This window comes from Mastacembelus armatus, chromosome 22 (assembly GCF_900324485.2).
Source record: "Mastacembelus armatus chromosome 22, fMasArm1.2, whole genome shotgun sequence".
Taxonomy (NCBI): Eukaryota; Metazoa; Chordata; class Actinopteri; order Synbranchiformes; family Mastacembelidae; genus Mastacembelus; species Mastacembelus armatus.
The window spans coordinates 3,732,285-3,745,706 of NC_046654.1; the positions used below are offsets into that span (position 1 = coordinate 3,732,285).

Genomic DNA, 13,422 nt, shown 5'->3' on the forward strand with positions numbered 1-13,422 from the left:
AAGTACTCACATCCAATACAAGTTTTTATACTGTATTTCACAACAAAAATACTAAGTTTGCATTTCAAATCTTATGCAACACAGTATTATCAGCAAAACTACTTATTATGCAAAATGGAATGTGGTGTTGATATAAATATATAAATCACCGTCATACTTACCATTAAAACACTGATTTAATTCTAGTAACTCACACATAGAAAGAGAAATACATTTTAGTTTTATTACTCCCAGGTTGTGGAATTACAGTGGTAGTCTTTAGGGGAACTTTTAACAAGGCTTTTCTGACATAACATGAAAAAAACAAAACATCTTAGAGAAGCACATGTATGCCCAACATCAACGGGCTGTAGTGGCCTTTCAATTTATTCAAACCCATGTTGGAGATGTCGTTTACCCTCACACCAATGAGCAGGTTTGACCACATTTGTTTGTTTTACAAAATCAATCAACTGTATAGAGATATTTTGTCGTCATCAGACCAGAATCAGCACCATGTTAGCCAGGGATATTTATTTATATTGATTTGTCAAAATGAAGCAATTTAGGCACTTATCAAGAAATTGGCAAACGTTATGATGAAACTGCTCCTGAAAGAAATTTTTATAAGCAAAATACTTTTTTTAAGTTTTATGCTGAACTAAAGATTTAGCAAACCCCACTGAGAAAAGAGTTTTTGAAATGTTAACATCACGTCGGCTACACATTCTAGGCTAACCTTACAGAACATTAAACTAAAATCTAAATAGTTCGATGAGGCTTCACACTGAGCATAAAGTGATATTAAACAGCACTAAGAAGATACAAATGCTTGGTTTGTTTTGCATATGACCTTTATGCAAATTCACCGTTTGTGCTGTTGCTGAGCTCAGATATAATGACCTCTGTGAACCACAGTACCTGCAGGTTCACACAGGCACATTTAACACACTAAAATCTCTAATGGACAAACATTTAAAAGTGCTTTACATTAAGGTACCTTCAATACATTCGCCTCTACATTTAACGTCATATAACACCACACAGGTAATGAGTGAGCTGCAGTTGAGTATTTCCTTTGGCAAAAGTCACATTTGCTTTTAGCAAAAGGTACGGAGTGAGTCAGAGGAGTGTGGGGCTTGAGGAAGAAGAGTCTCTTCCACGTTAAATATTTTAGGAGAAAAACAATAACAGATTTCGATCTTAATACAGTGAAACTACTCTGTAAAATGTGTTTGTGGTGTGGGAAGAGTGACAACACTGTCTATGCTACACGTGAAGCTACAGCCAGTTATCTTAGCTTAGCACAAAGAATGGAAACAACTAGTCCTGCTCAGGTTTTGTTTTCTGTGTTTGCTGGTAGGTTCGTTTTGGTGCTTCTAATCAGAGCCAGGCCAGCTGTTTGCCAGCAGCTGGTTAGTTTAGCTTAAAGACTGAAAGCAGAGAGGAAACTGCTAACAAACAGTCTGAAGGGAAAAAACACCACCTGGTTAATCAAACTAAATGTGTTTTGGGAGCTTTACAAATGTTGTTATGTGGATTTTGTTACCTTAGACAGAGCCAGGCTATTTTACCTTCTTTATGCTAAGCTAACTTTAATTTTTATTGTACAGATGTGAGACTGGCATCAAGCTTCCAACTATTTCCCAAAATATCACTATATTTGTTTACACTACTGTCTAAAAAGTAGTTTGTGCTATTGTTTTCTAAAAAGCAGGTGTTTTTGACTTGATTTTTTTTTTACATTTTTGATCTGGATTTTTATCACAACTCTTCAAACCTTGATCCAGTTCATGTGGAGGAGGAAAGAAAAGAGAATGAAAAACATGACTAAAAGCAGTGTGTAATCTTCTAACAGTGCCAGGTTATTCACCAGAAACGCATTCACACAGCATTTTTGTCTATTGCACATTAGACTACTAACTGACTGCAGAGGGCCAAAGGGCCAGGGTTCATTTATTAGTTTTTTTCTTCTTCAGGTTTTGGGATGATGAACTGACAACAGTCTGAAATTGAGAGCTTAATATTTCTTTGTCATTAGAAAATAACATGACTGTCACTTCTTCATTACAAGGCAATTGCTCTTGTTTTTTTTGTTTCTTTTTTATATATTCATCATTTATTGTGCTGGCCAAGTGCATAAAACCAACCTCATCAAAATAAAAAAAATCACAATGACAGAGGGTCAAACTCGGGCACTCGTACAGTATGTTAAAGGTTAGAAGTCATTTCTAATTCTTATTTAATTAGATTTTTTCTCAAAAGTCTATAAAACATCAGCAGGATTTTTCTTTTAAAAAGCAGAGTAAAGAAATAACCCCCTGGCAGCCTTGCCTAGAGATATTTTTACATAAATAGAAAATTAAAAAAAAAAAAAAAAACACACCAAAGATTAAATAATGGGACAAATGCAACAGTGGGAAGCAGGAGCTTAAAATTAAAACAGAAGAACAGAGGAAGTGCACAGGGAAATGAGATGGACGGGGGGTTAAAAGCTGTTGGCACAAGGGTAAGGAGAGGGAAGGGTGAGCTGTCCTCAGTGTTTCAGTCTCTTAAGTGCTGCTAGTAAGGTCCTTTTGTGTGTCCAAAGATCCCGATGGGGAAATGTTTGACATGTGAGGACCATTGTGCCGCCAGCTGGAAAAACTTCACATCATTCCACTCGACGCCATCAATCAGCACTGCAACAGAAAACGAGGAGACAATCATCATGTAGAGTTAATGATATTGTTATCCTGAACAATCCCAGCTGCAGGTTGTATAATAAACTTCTAATTGTGTTCTCACTTTCAATTCATGTGCTGATTGTTTTGTAAATCAACTGATGCTTCACATGCTTTAATAGCCAGGTTGTAATAACGACAAAAGACTGGAGAAGAAATTAAACATCTGCAATCTCTCTGAAGATGTCTGCACTGAGGATGCAGGACACAGCAGGGCAGGAGGTCTGTGTGTGCAAATTACCTCTCAGCATGGTCTGCTGGTGTTTGGCTGTGCAGATTAGTCGGCTGATGCCCTCGATCACTTGACTCTTAGACTCCACCTCTTTGTCTTTGCTCTTTTTTGGCAGGAACATGACTGGCAGAAGGGAACAAGAGAGATGCTGTGGGTAAATGAGGGATTCAGAATCTTTCTGGTCAAATAAGGCTTCCCGCTGTGATAGCTGAACACACCCAGTGCTCTAAATTAAAGAAACATATAAATATCCCCCTGGACAACCCAGGTGAGCATTTTACCTTTCTTATTCTTCTCTTTTGTCACCACAGTCATGGACATGGTGGGCTGGGGACTCGGCTCTGCGCCCCCCAGTGGCAGCCGGCTGACCTGCAGCGAGCGGAAATTGCACTTCAGAGTGTTTTTGGAGGAAGAGTCCCTCTTCTCTACGTCTTTCTTCCTTTCTGTCGGAGCCACCCAGTAGTCCACCTGAAGCCCCATCAGCTCCGCCTGGCCACCAGAACTACAGAAAACAATCCTGTCAAACCTGTGCCCTTTTATTCTGAAATAAAATAAACCATACTTATACTATACTCCATTGTATAATCTAAATGTACGAGAGAATTGTGTCACACCTTCATTACTTTTCCTCCCTGGAATAGAAATTCAAATTTCAGTTCATCAGGCCTGATACCTGTAAGCACAGAAGCTGGTGTTGATGGAGGGAGAGGACGGTGGGGTGGGCGACGCCTCTTTGAGTGCAGGGGATACTTGTGGAGGGGTGGAAGAGAGGAGCGAGGAGCCCAGGGGTGCTGCATCATCAGAGTCTCCTGAGGGAGGAAACAATGCACAAATAAATCAAATTTAAAAATATTTCCAGCTTCTTTACATTACTATTACTATTATCACAACGTGCTATTACATTTTTTTAGTGTGAAACAACAATCAATAGTTGGTCATTTACCTGATGCTGCAGATGTTTGCTCCACGATTCCAACTTTAACCATCTGAAGAAGTAAAGAGGGAGGAGGAAAAGACTCTTATTTAAATCACAAATTCTAACTTTCACAAACACCTACAGAAAAAACAGGAGACGAACGAAGGCTAAAATAAAATATGTTCATTTTCTGAAAAAGTACTTACACCAATGAAAGGGATGAATTTCTGACACGAATCCTCATCAGGGCTGTGTAGAGGCAGCAGAGAGCAAAAGAGTATTCAGGTAAAAAAGGAGGCAAGAAAATAAAAATGTCATGATAAAGAAATTATAGAATTAACTCCTACAAGCATTTCCAAATCTGTGAAAAAGGTTTACAATAACAACAATGGTATCTACAGTTAGTTATACTAATAGTAATTAGTATCTCATACACATTGAATTCAATTATGTTGATTTCCAGCATTTCACATCTAGAAATACTGTGATCCAGTAGGAATTATGCAAATGAACACAACCCATTACAGAATCAAGAGAGCATGCTGCACTTGCTGCCAGGCTTAAAACCTCGACTAACAGGTTCACATCCTGACTGCAGGCTCCTGATTGAAGCTGGAGCAGAGAGAAACATGCAAACTATTGGCCAAGTCACGGCCTGCAACAAAGCCATCCAATCAGTGCAGAGAAGACTGGATCTACCAAACCAAAGTCAGGAGGGCAGCAAGTTCATGAGGGGGACAACTAATCCACTGAACCATCAAGACATGGATGAGAAGGAAGAGCACCAACCTAAATCCAAAACCTCTCCGGTTCCATGCACTACCAGTGAGCGGCAGTACATACTGTAATTACACTTACAGGCCTTCTACGGTATGAACTATTTTCCTGTTAATGAGCAGAAAAATAGCCTTAAATGGAGCTCTACTGTCCTGTACGTCTATGATTTCTAAATGTAAAGACATTTGATGACGTGAAAGGTTGTTGCTCTTGCCTTGAAGAAACCTGCCATCGCCCCCCCAGGGAAGAAACAGAGAGACTAGGGAGGAGGGGAGAGAAAGAGAGAAGACAGCAGGTAGTAGTCTGCAGCAGGGAACACTTTGTTTTCCCAACACAACACATCTCGGCTGTAACCAGTCTCAGAGCAGCCAGGGAGACAAAGCCAGATGTCGGCCTGGTACATGAGATGATGTATGTTGGTCTCACTGTGCAGAGATTATTTATGACAGAACACACGACTTCTGTCAGATCGGTATAATCCATTTATTTGTCTAAGTGTGTGATGTAACTAGGTTAAAAGCTGCACATGCACACTTCAATCCATGGAAACTGACAGTTTAGCTGCAAACAACACATGCACTTCTCAAATCAAAAACTGTGTTTAGAATAAATGTTTAATGTTTGCACTGTTGTACAAGAATATATTATCATTACTATTTTATTCACCTCAAATATTGCTCATACATCTTTAATAATTTATTGATAATATTGATGTGTGGTCAACTGATGTAGTTGTGTGGTAGTTGAATCAGTTTTGTTATATTATTTGATATTTGAATATTTTTAATGTATGGGCTTCAAATAGATGAACACCTCCTCTTGAGGAGGCTAATACAGAGTCGCTAAAATAAGCAAATGTTATTACCATATATTTCTATTGAAAAACCTTTGTCATTGTCAACCATTAATGTTCACTTTTAAAGTGTAATATTATGAAACTTTGTCTCCATATTCTCCTTATTTCCATTTATAAATTCTTTTTCCCAGGCAATGCTTTATTTTATGGCTCTATTTCCTAATAAAACCGTTGTAATTTGGTTCTTCAATGATTTTCTATTCTATTTGTGCATTTCCAACTAAATAAAACTTAAGGAAACGTTTTATTACTATAATGTAAAAACAGGCTGAGCAGCATTAAGAAACTATATCAAAATACATCTGATGTTAGTATGTCAATAAATATGTTGATCCTGGTGATTGAGGTTCATGATTAAACCACAGAAAAAAGCCTTAATTGCACTATGACATTATTGTTTTACTAACAATGCAGGTTTCCAGCATCTAAGTGGACAAATATCAGACAGACATGGATTGCTAGAAGCTCATGGAGATGAGAGGAAAGAGAAGGGAGGAAGAAAATTAAGAAAAAAAGAGAATAGAGCTGATTTTATTTAGTCTCCTGCCACTTTATCAGCATATTTGCACTTCTTCTAGTATTTCGTATTGATCAATGAGAACTCTGGTGTCTAGAATAGATTTTAGTGTTGACTCATGAATAATAACTCTACAGAGACTGATAAAATAAGATAACACCAATAACAGCACACAGATGTTGGGTTGAGACTATAACACACTACAAGCTTCAACCCGATTTGTTTATGCTGTAACGCACACATTTAGGAAACATGCAACAAACTTCTGCATGAGCACTTAAAGGAATAGCTGCATTTATATTTTAGAACGAGTTTAAGTTTAACGAGAATATAGATACTGACACTGTCATGTCTCGTATGAACCTGCAGCCAGCAGCCTGTTAGCCTAGCTTAGCATTAACAGTGGTAACAACCAGCCTAGTTTAATTAGGAGTAACTACATTGACCTCTAAATGTGCATAATTGCTGAACTATTCCTTTGAGAAGCAGAAGCCTTTAAATCTGGACTTGTAGTTTAGGTGATTAAAGCTGCACCAGGTAATTTGACATTTGGAAAAAAAAAAAAAAAAAAAAACTAAACAGAAACCAATGTAACCTGACATTAGTTCATCAACTTCACACCAACACAATAAAAGTCATGAGAAGCAGGAGATGTAACATGATTTCAGTTTCTTAGACTTGATATCACTTCCTTTGGGCCCACCTAAACACAAGTGTGTTTAGTATGAGTCTATAACTTTTCTTTATTGGGTTTCTTGCATATAATAAATCCTTCTAAATTAAATCATGGCCTGGTGCAGCTTTAATTAGCTAAACAAATCTCTGCAGGATGGAGATAGATCATATGTGGAAAGTTCATGGCTGTTAATAAAGCAGCTGTTAAAGTGGCAAGCTCCAACAAACAAGGTTCAAGGGGAAAATGGCTCCAATACACAGAAAGCGCATGAATCACCAGGCAACATGAGAAACAAACTCAATCGACCACAATACCTTACTGCAAAATCAAAATGAAAGCTCTTTTTCCTTCAAAGAAAGAAAAGATACAACAAAAAGATAAAACATGTTATTCACACATGGATGGAGAGAGTGATGTTTAGAGGCCAGACCTCCCCACGTCAGACACAAACACACAAACTGCACAACAGTGAAACTTATTTTTTCCAAAAGGGGTTTGAAAACACATGGATGTACAACAATATTTACCTCAGTTTGACTGTATTTACATTTTATCTCACATAGAAATTGTGACAAACATTATTTGTAGCTTTTCATTTTAGCTTTTTCTCATGTTGTGTTTAGCTTTTTTCTTTTTATTTTGGTGGGTGTAAAGCTAAAGTACAACCAGCAACTGGTTAGTGTAGCATACGCCTGCTAAACCTCACTAATCAACATATTACATCTCTGTGTAACTGTAACTGCTGACTGTCAGTGGTTTTAATATCATCTCATTCTCAGGAAGAAATTGAAGAACAGGCCTATATAATTTATGAACTTTCACTTTACTGCTGATCTTTAAGACATGAAGAAACTAAATTGACAGCTAGTTGAAACTTCAACTCTAATACTTTGGTCCAAGTATCTTATCCTTTCCCTATTTGTAATCACCATCACTGAGTTTGTTGTTCAGTGTATCTATTTTGTCTCCCTGTAATTTTGCCGGAAGTTGCCACTGTCGTCCAAAACTGTATAAAACGTGTTTTGAAAGGCAGCAGATGTAAAACATGGATTGTCCAGTTATAGTTTGTTCAACCCCCTTTTGAAAAACTGGCAAAAGCTCTTCATTAGAAGCATTTGTTAGAAAAAAAACCCCTCAGATTACTAAGTCATACATTTAATGGCAGCTCACAAAAGCACAAGTCTCTTGTGTGCAGCTGATGACAACAACCTGTATGAATTTTCTCAGCTTTATTATTAAAAGGAAGAAGGAATGAGAAATGGGGAAAAATAAAACTACCTCTTCTGCTTGTAGGTCAGCATGGCCTCTGCAATGGGAAGCTGGTGAGCCCCATTAGCTCCCACCATGTACTGAGTTACCCTCGACACGACATCTGGGCTCTCCTGGGCTGCAAATGACACATTCATTAATAATCATTTCTAAGTGCTACTGACTGTACACACAAAGTAAAAAGCATGCAGCCTAATATCCATCTTTCAGTTCTAAATTACTTTATTAACCACAGTCCTGTAGCTTTGGGTAAAAAAATATTTTAAATTGTGGTTGCAGATGTTTTTTTAAGCTGAACTATTTGTGTTTTTGTGGTTCAAAACAGAGCAGTCAGTGAGACAGCAGCCCACCAACAACAGGCGCCTCTGGCTTGTGGAACAAATCCCTCCAAGCAGCATCCTGGAACAAACTGTTGTATCGATAGTCAATAGTGCCGAGATATTTGGAAACTGGATGTGCACCTAAGGACAAAAATCAGACACGTTAAACATAAAAGGTGCATTGTGTGGCATTTCATCATAGACATCCTTAATTCTAAAACGTTATTAAAATGATTGAAAACAACTATATTCACGTGCTTGATAACAAGTGAGGCGACAAAGCCTCTGCATTTAGATTTACAGCACAAAGAGGGCTATGTTTCACCAGTCCAACACGATTTACACTTTTTGATGAGTACAGATTGTAAAAAATAACCAATGTTAAAAAAAACTCCAGCATGCTTGTCTTCATCAATAAAGGCAAATGGACAGAAGGGAAGGACGGTGGACCAATTTAGGTGATGTTGATTTTTGAGAAAAAAAGTGACAAAACCACCAAACGGGCTGCAAGAAGTTTCCAGAGTGACCTTAACTGTTTATAGTAAAACATTTACTGTACATTTTGCAAGGTGTTAAATATACAAACACAGAGATATACAAAAGAGCAATACTAGGACTGGACTAACCTAGAGGGATGATGAGGAACCTCATGTAGCCGAGCCAGTCAGGGGTCTTATGGGACAGGTGATCGACAAAAAGCCTCAGAACAACACTGAGGTAGTGCTGCGCCCCAGCCACAGCTATCTTTATGGGAACAGGTGTTTGGGAGTTACAGTTGCAACTGTAAGAAATAATAAACAATCATATTACAACATTACAATTAATACCATCACATTCAATGTGAAAGGCAGACTTACAATCTCTGTATGCGGGAGACGATGGTGTTGAACGCAGCTTGGATGTCGGCCGTGGTGCAGGTGCAGACCACTGGTAGATGGTGGTTTTGCAGCATATCTGAAAGATACTGGGAGGGGAGGTGGACAAAAAGAACAAATGAAATCAAGACACTGTTGACTTCATTTAAAACATATCATTTATTCAGTCCTTGAGGAAAATGATAAAAAATGTATGCTTTCAATTATTCATGACCAAGTATCCAATAATTTATTAATTATTCTTGTTCTGGATAATTTATAGAAGCCAGAAAGTCAGTTAAAAATGATTCATTATTCATATTCACAACTTGTTAACATCTAATCCACATCTTTTGAGTTTTGAAACTCATATGGTAATAAAGAAATAAATGTAGAGTAGGACATATTGTGCAGGTATTTCTCACCTGGCCCTGCCAGTCTGAGGTGTTGATGAGGATGATGCTGTCAGGGAGGTGGTTATCAGACACCAGGATGTGGTTCAGTTGGTCATACACAGTTTTTCTTGGGATCTTGGAAGGTAAAAACAAAATGGTTAAGATTAAATTAAGGACCCAACATTTTGAGTTTTGGGTTGGTGAATGGTTTAACATTTCAGATGCAGAATCTTAAAATAAGAGGGTTGGAGATGGTGGACATGTATTTTATCTGAATAAAATCCCTTACACGACTGTGGTGAAGATCTGTAAAGCAGCAAAGAAAATATCTAGTACATTTTTAATTTGTCTCACAGCTCTTTACTCCTACCTGCAGGTGGCAGCGTGTGTCCAGACTGCGCTCATTGTCCAGGCTGTTGGCCCTCTCGTTCTGCGGCCTGCTGGGCTGGCGCTCCTTCAAGGATGTGCTGCGGCCTCGCCTACCTGCCAATTTTGGTTCCTGCCTAAAAACAACAGTGAGAAATGGAGGAATAGACTGTTAGAAGTAGAAGTAGATATCATCAACAGAAAGCATAAACCCTGATCTGTGGGTGGTGATTACATTAAGGCATTCATCCGTCTATATTAATTAAAGCTGAGACTTCACTGTTTTTCCATATTTTCCTTTTACATCAGTCTGATTTATCTAATTATGAGGTTTTCTGTCAGCTTCCATCATAAAGATTCATTTCAGATATAAAAACAACCTGCAGAAATAATTGAAGTTGACAACTTCTAAATTTACCTGTTGGATGAAATGATGAGCGACTCTGTCTTGGTCATTTTGCCACTCGGAGGCAGCCTCTCTAAAAACGTGTCCATGTTGTCCATCTCCAGCTCTGTGGTCGGAGTCACTGCCTCTGGCTGGTCCTGTGGGAAAAAGAAAAACAGAAAAACAGGAACAGGTTTTCTGAGTTAAGAGCTGACAGATGTGTGTTTGTACTTTTCTTCTCAAAACAATATACAGAACCTTTGCACACTTTTTGATTTATTATAATTGTGTGTAGATGTTTGGTTTGTAAACAAACCCATTTTGTTTTATTTTTATTTCTGGATGAAAAGTCAGTGTTTGACTACAGCGGAAAAGTAAACATCCAATTTATACATTTTCAAAATGTTCACTTGTTCCATATTTTCCCCAAAATACTGATCTGCATGATAACTGTCTCCAGTAACTGATCTCTGGCAGCTTGAAGAGTTCATACTCACAAAGGAAACGTTATCAGACACACTGTCATCTGGAAACTTGGCTCCGCTGCACTTGGCTTTATCTGGGTCAATCTGAAACAGTGAGATGAATAATAACCATTACCTGACTTTGATGCCTTTCTACTCCAGGTGATTTGGTCATCAGCTCATCATCATTGCACTTTACTGGTCTGTCTCCAGCTGTATCAGGGTGGTGGTGATAATAACCCAATTTATTGAAATAAATGTAGAAGAAGCTGGAGTCTGAGGTGGCCATGTGATCACATGATTTGGCGCTCCACACGGGGAACCTACACCCCTGCTGAAGTTATTTAGGACTGTGTTTTACTGTGTTTGGTGGCATTGGTCTCACCGGGCTTGGGGGCTCCCTGTGGCTCCGGCTGCTGTGGATGCTGCCGATCTCAGTTTGAGAGCTGGACAGGGAAAGGCCCTCGAAATATGGCCTGAAGCAGTAAAAACGTAAACAGTCATATAATGTAGAATATAATGTCGGTTTTGTAGCACCAAAGGACTTTCTAAACCCTAAACCCTTTCTTAAGAGACTCAGACACAGTTTACAACACAGAAAGCCTGTGTTAGGAAGTGAAGGAGCAGAGAGAAAAACTGGATTATGGGAAACAAAGGATTTGTGGAGATTTACTGATTCTAGACAATAAAGCCTGTAGTCTCAGCTCTGTTATATTTGATCATTCTGCAAATGCTCCAACTTTATAGATGTGCAGTTTTGACAGGTCCCAAGATTATATATATATAATATATTTTTATTCTATTTAAACACTAAAATTACAATATTCTGGATATTTGTGCAAAATACTGGCAAAAGAGAAAGCTACAGTTCATGCTAAAAAGATCTTAGCCTTTGTGACAGCACGCTGCAGGATCTGAGCTCCAGTAAAACTACAGATATTTTCAAACTGAACATTTTTATCTCTACTTTCAGCTAAAGTTGGTTTGTGCAATCATGATCTTTGTTTTCACAAATAAAGATGCGTCCACTGATCAGTGAGAGCCACTCACTTGAGTTTAGGTTTTGGCGTACTGAGGACGCTGTCGTCGTCATCCAGCTCCGGACCACTGTCACTGGGGTTCTCAAACTCCACGCTGTCAAGGTCCAGATCCTCCTCCTCGACCTCAGGAGGTGGCTCTGCTGGGTCCTGCTCCGAGTCCAGCACCTTCACACATGCAGGAACAGACCCACACAAGCAAAGACATCTGTTGTGTCCCAGCAGCTCTGCAGTAAAGTCACAAGAGAAAACTAAATTCCCAGAGCAAGAGAAGACAGAAACACCCACCTCATCAGACACTCTGAACCGCTTCAGAAGAGCCACCACTCGCTGCTTAAAGTTCTGCTGCTAAAGCACAGAAGGAAAAACATGCAATCACAAGTCAGTTTGTGACCTAGTTACGATTTACTACAACGCTCGCAGCAGTCCAACACAGAGAAGACTGCTGAGCGGGGGCTCCTACATTTTAGTCATATTACTGGCAGTAGATACATTTACAGTGTCGGCTGCGTATCGACTTTGCTGTGTGTGTTCATGTAGATCAATAATCAAGCAACATTATGCTTCATCTGCCTTATGGTGACTTCATGTCCTGATTCTGCTCACTGCTGCTCTGTAACACCATACTGTTTCTGAGACAAACACATATTAAAACTTCCCTCGTTGAAAGGAGTTTTTTGTGCATGTTACACACTCGACCATCTGCAAATGAATCACATAGGAGATGGACTGAAGGAGGTGTTAATTGGTGTTAACGGGTGTTTTATTTAGAAACATATTCATGACTGCACTTCCTTTAGAACCAATATCTTGCTAGTTCTTCAGCAGTTTGTTCATGGAAGCCGGGAATGTGAGCATGACCAGCGGCGTATCTTCCATAAACCTCAGGTAAAAAGCTTAAAGTTAGAGTAACGCTGCTCCCTTATAATGCACCAGCTAACCCTGAGTCAAATTAGGTGGATATTCTCTTACATTTGTTCAGAAAATGGCTGATTACTTATCAGATAATAAGATGAGACAAGCTTTCATAATGCATTTTTAAATGTGCTGAAATTATACTGTGTTTCAAATCTAAGATCATCTGTAGGTCAGGGTACTCTTCAGATGTGTTTCTCTGCAGCGCTGCCCAAACTTCACTAACAATAGTCTCTATTTATTATACACAGCTGGTTGACACATTGTAGAAAAAGATCAGTGAGTCCAGAGAGATTCGTTGTAAAGACAGATGCTTCAGTCCAGATAACAAGGCCTCACTGGACATTCACCACATCTCAACATGATTAAAAAAAAAACATGGAATATGGGGAAATCTTTTGGGGGAGTGGTTTTCATCTCTCCACAAGATTTAGACAGCTAAAAACGTGTGATCTGAATGTTAGAGTGTAGAGATGGATTCTGGTCTCTTACTCTGGTGATGGAGGGGGTCCTTACAATTGACCTCCTTTGCTTCTTTGGCTTCCTCACATCATACTCATCATCCTCAAGATCCTGAAAACAAGACAGAATAAACAATTATTATTATTATTATTATTATTACAATTATTTATTTATTTTTGCATTATTTACACTTTTCCTAGTGCAGGTACTTGTGTTTTATTCCAGCCTCACCCCCAACCAAGTGCTTAGTTATCAAGTTATTGACCACTGACCAGGACA

The 13,422-nt window shown here is 38.7% G+C and overlaps 1 protein-coding gene across 3 annotated transcripts in view; it reads right to left on the reverse strand.

The window, feature by feature from the left end:
- Nucleotides 1–209: 209 nt before the first annotated feature.
- pacs2 (phosphofurin acidic cluster sorting protein 2) overlaps nucleotides 210–13,422 on the reverse strand; it is a 44,431-nt gene continuing 31,218 nt past the window's right edge. Inside the window, exons 7-25 of one of the 3 annotated variants that reach the window (XM_026299081.1) lie at nucleotides 13,174–13,254; nucleotides 12,055–12,111; nucleotides 11,780–11,934; nucleotides 11,115–11,205; nucleotides 10,763–10,834; nucleotides 10,299–10,423; nucleotides 9,885–10,017; nucleotides 9,545–9,649; nucleotides 9,123–9,229; nucleotides 8,892–9,046; nucleotides 8,296–8,406; nucleotides 7,955–8,063; nucleotides 6,991–7,023; nucleotides 4,057–4,099; nucleotides 3,878–3,920; nucleotides 3,608–3,743; nucleotides 3,216–3,436; nucleotides 2,944–3,057; nucleotides 210–2,660 (exon numbers count right to left, since the gene is read on the reverse strand). In XM_026299081.1, coding sequence (XP_026154866.1) covers nucleotides 2,542–2,660; nucleotides 2,944–3,057; nucleotides 3,216–3,436; nucleotides 3,608–3,743; nucleotides 3,878–3,920; nucleotides 4,057–4,099; nucleotides 6,991–7,023; nucleotides 7,955–8,063; nucleotides 8,296–8,406; nucleotides 8,892–9,046; nucleotides 9,123–9,229; nucleotides 9,545–9,649; nucleotides 9,885–10,017; nucleotides 10,299–10,423; nucleotides 10,763–10,834; nucleotides 11,115–11,205; nucleotides 11,780–11,934; nucleotides 12,055–12,111; nucleotides 13,174–13,254 — 2,010 coding nt within the window. In that variant the 3' untranslated portion in view covers nucleotides 210–2,541. Of the gene's footprint in view, nucleotides 2,661–2,943; nucleotides 3,058–3,215; nucleotides 3,437–3,607; nucleotides 3,744–3,877; nucleotides 3,921–4,056; nucleotides 4,100–6,990; nucleotides 7,024–7,954; nucleotides 8,064–8,295; nucleotides 8,407–8,891; nucleotides 9,047–9,122; nucleotides 9,230–9,544; nucleotides 9,650–9,884; nucleotides 10,018–10,298; nucleotides 10,424–10,762; nucleotides 10,835–11,114; nucleotides 11,206–11,779; nucleotides 11,935–12,054; nucleotides 12,115–13,173; nucleotides 13,255–13,422 lie in introns of all 3 variants that reach the window. The other 2 variants (XM_026299074.1, XM_026299089.1) reach the window with 2 other exon arrangements.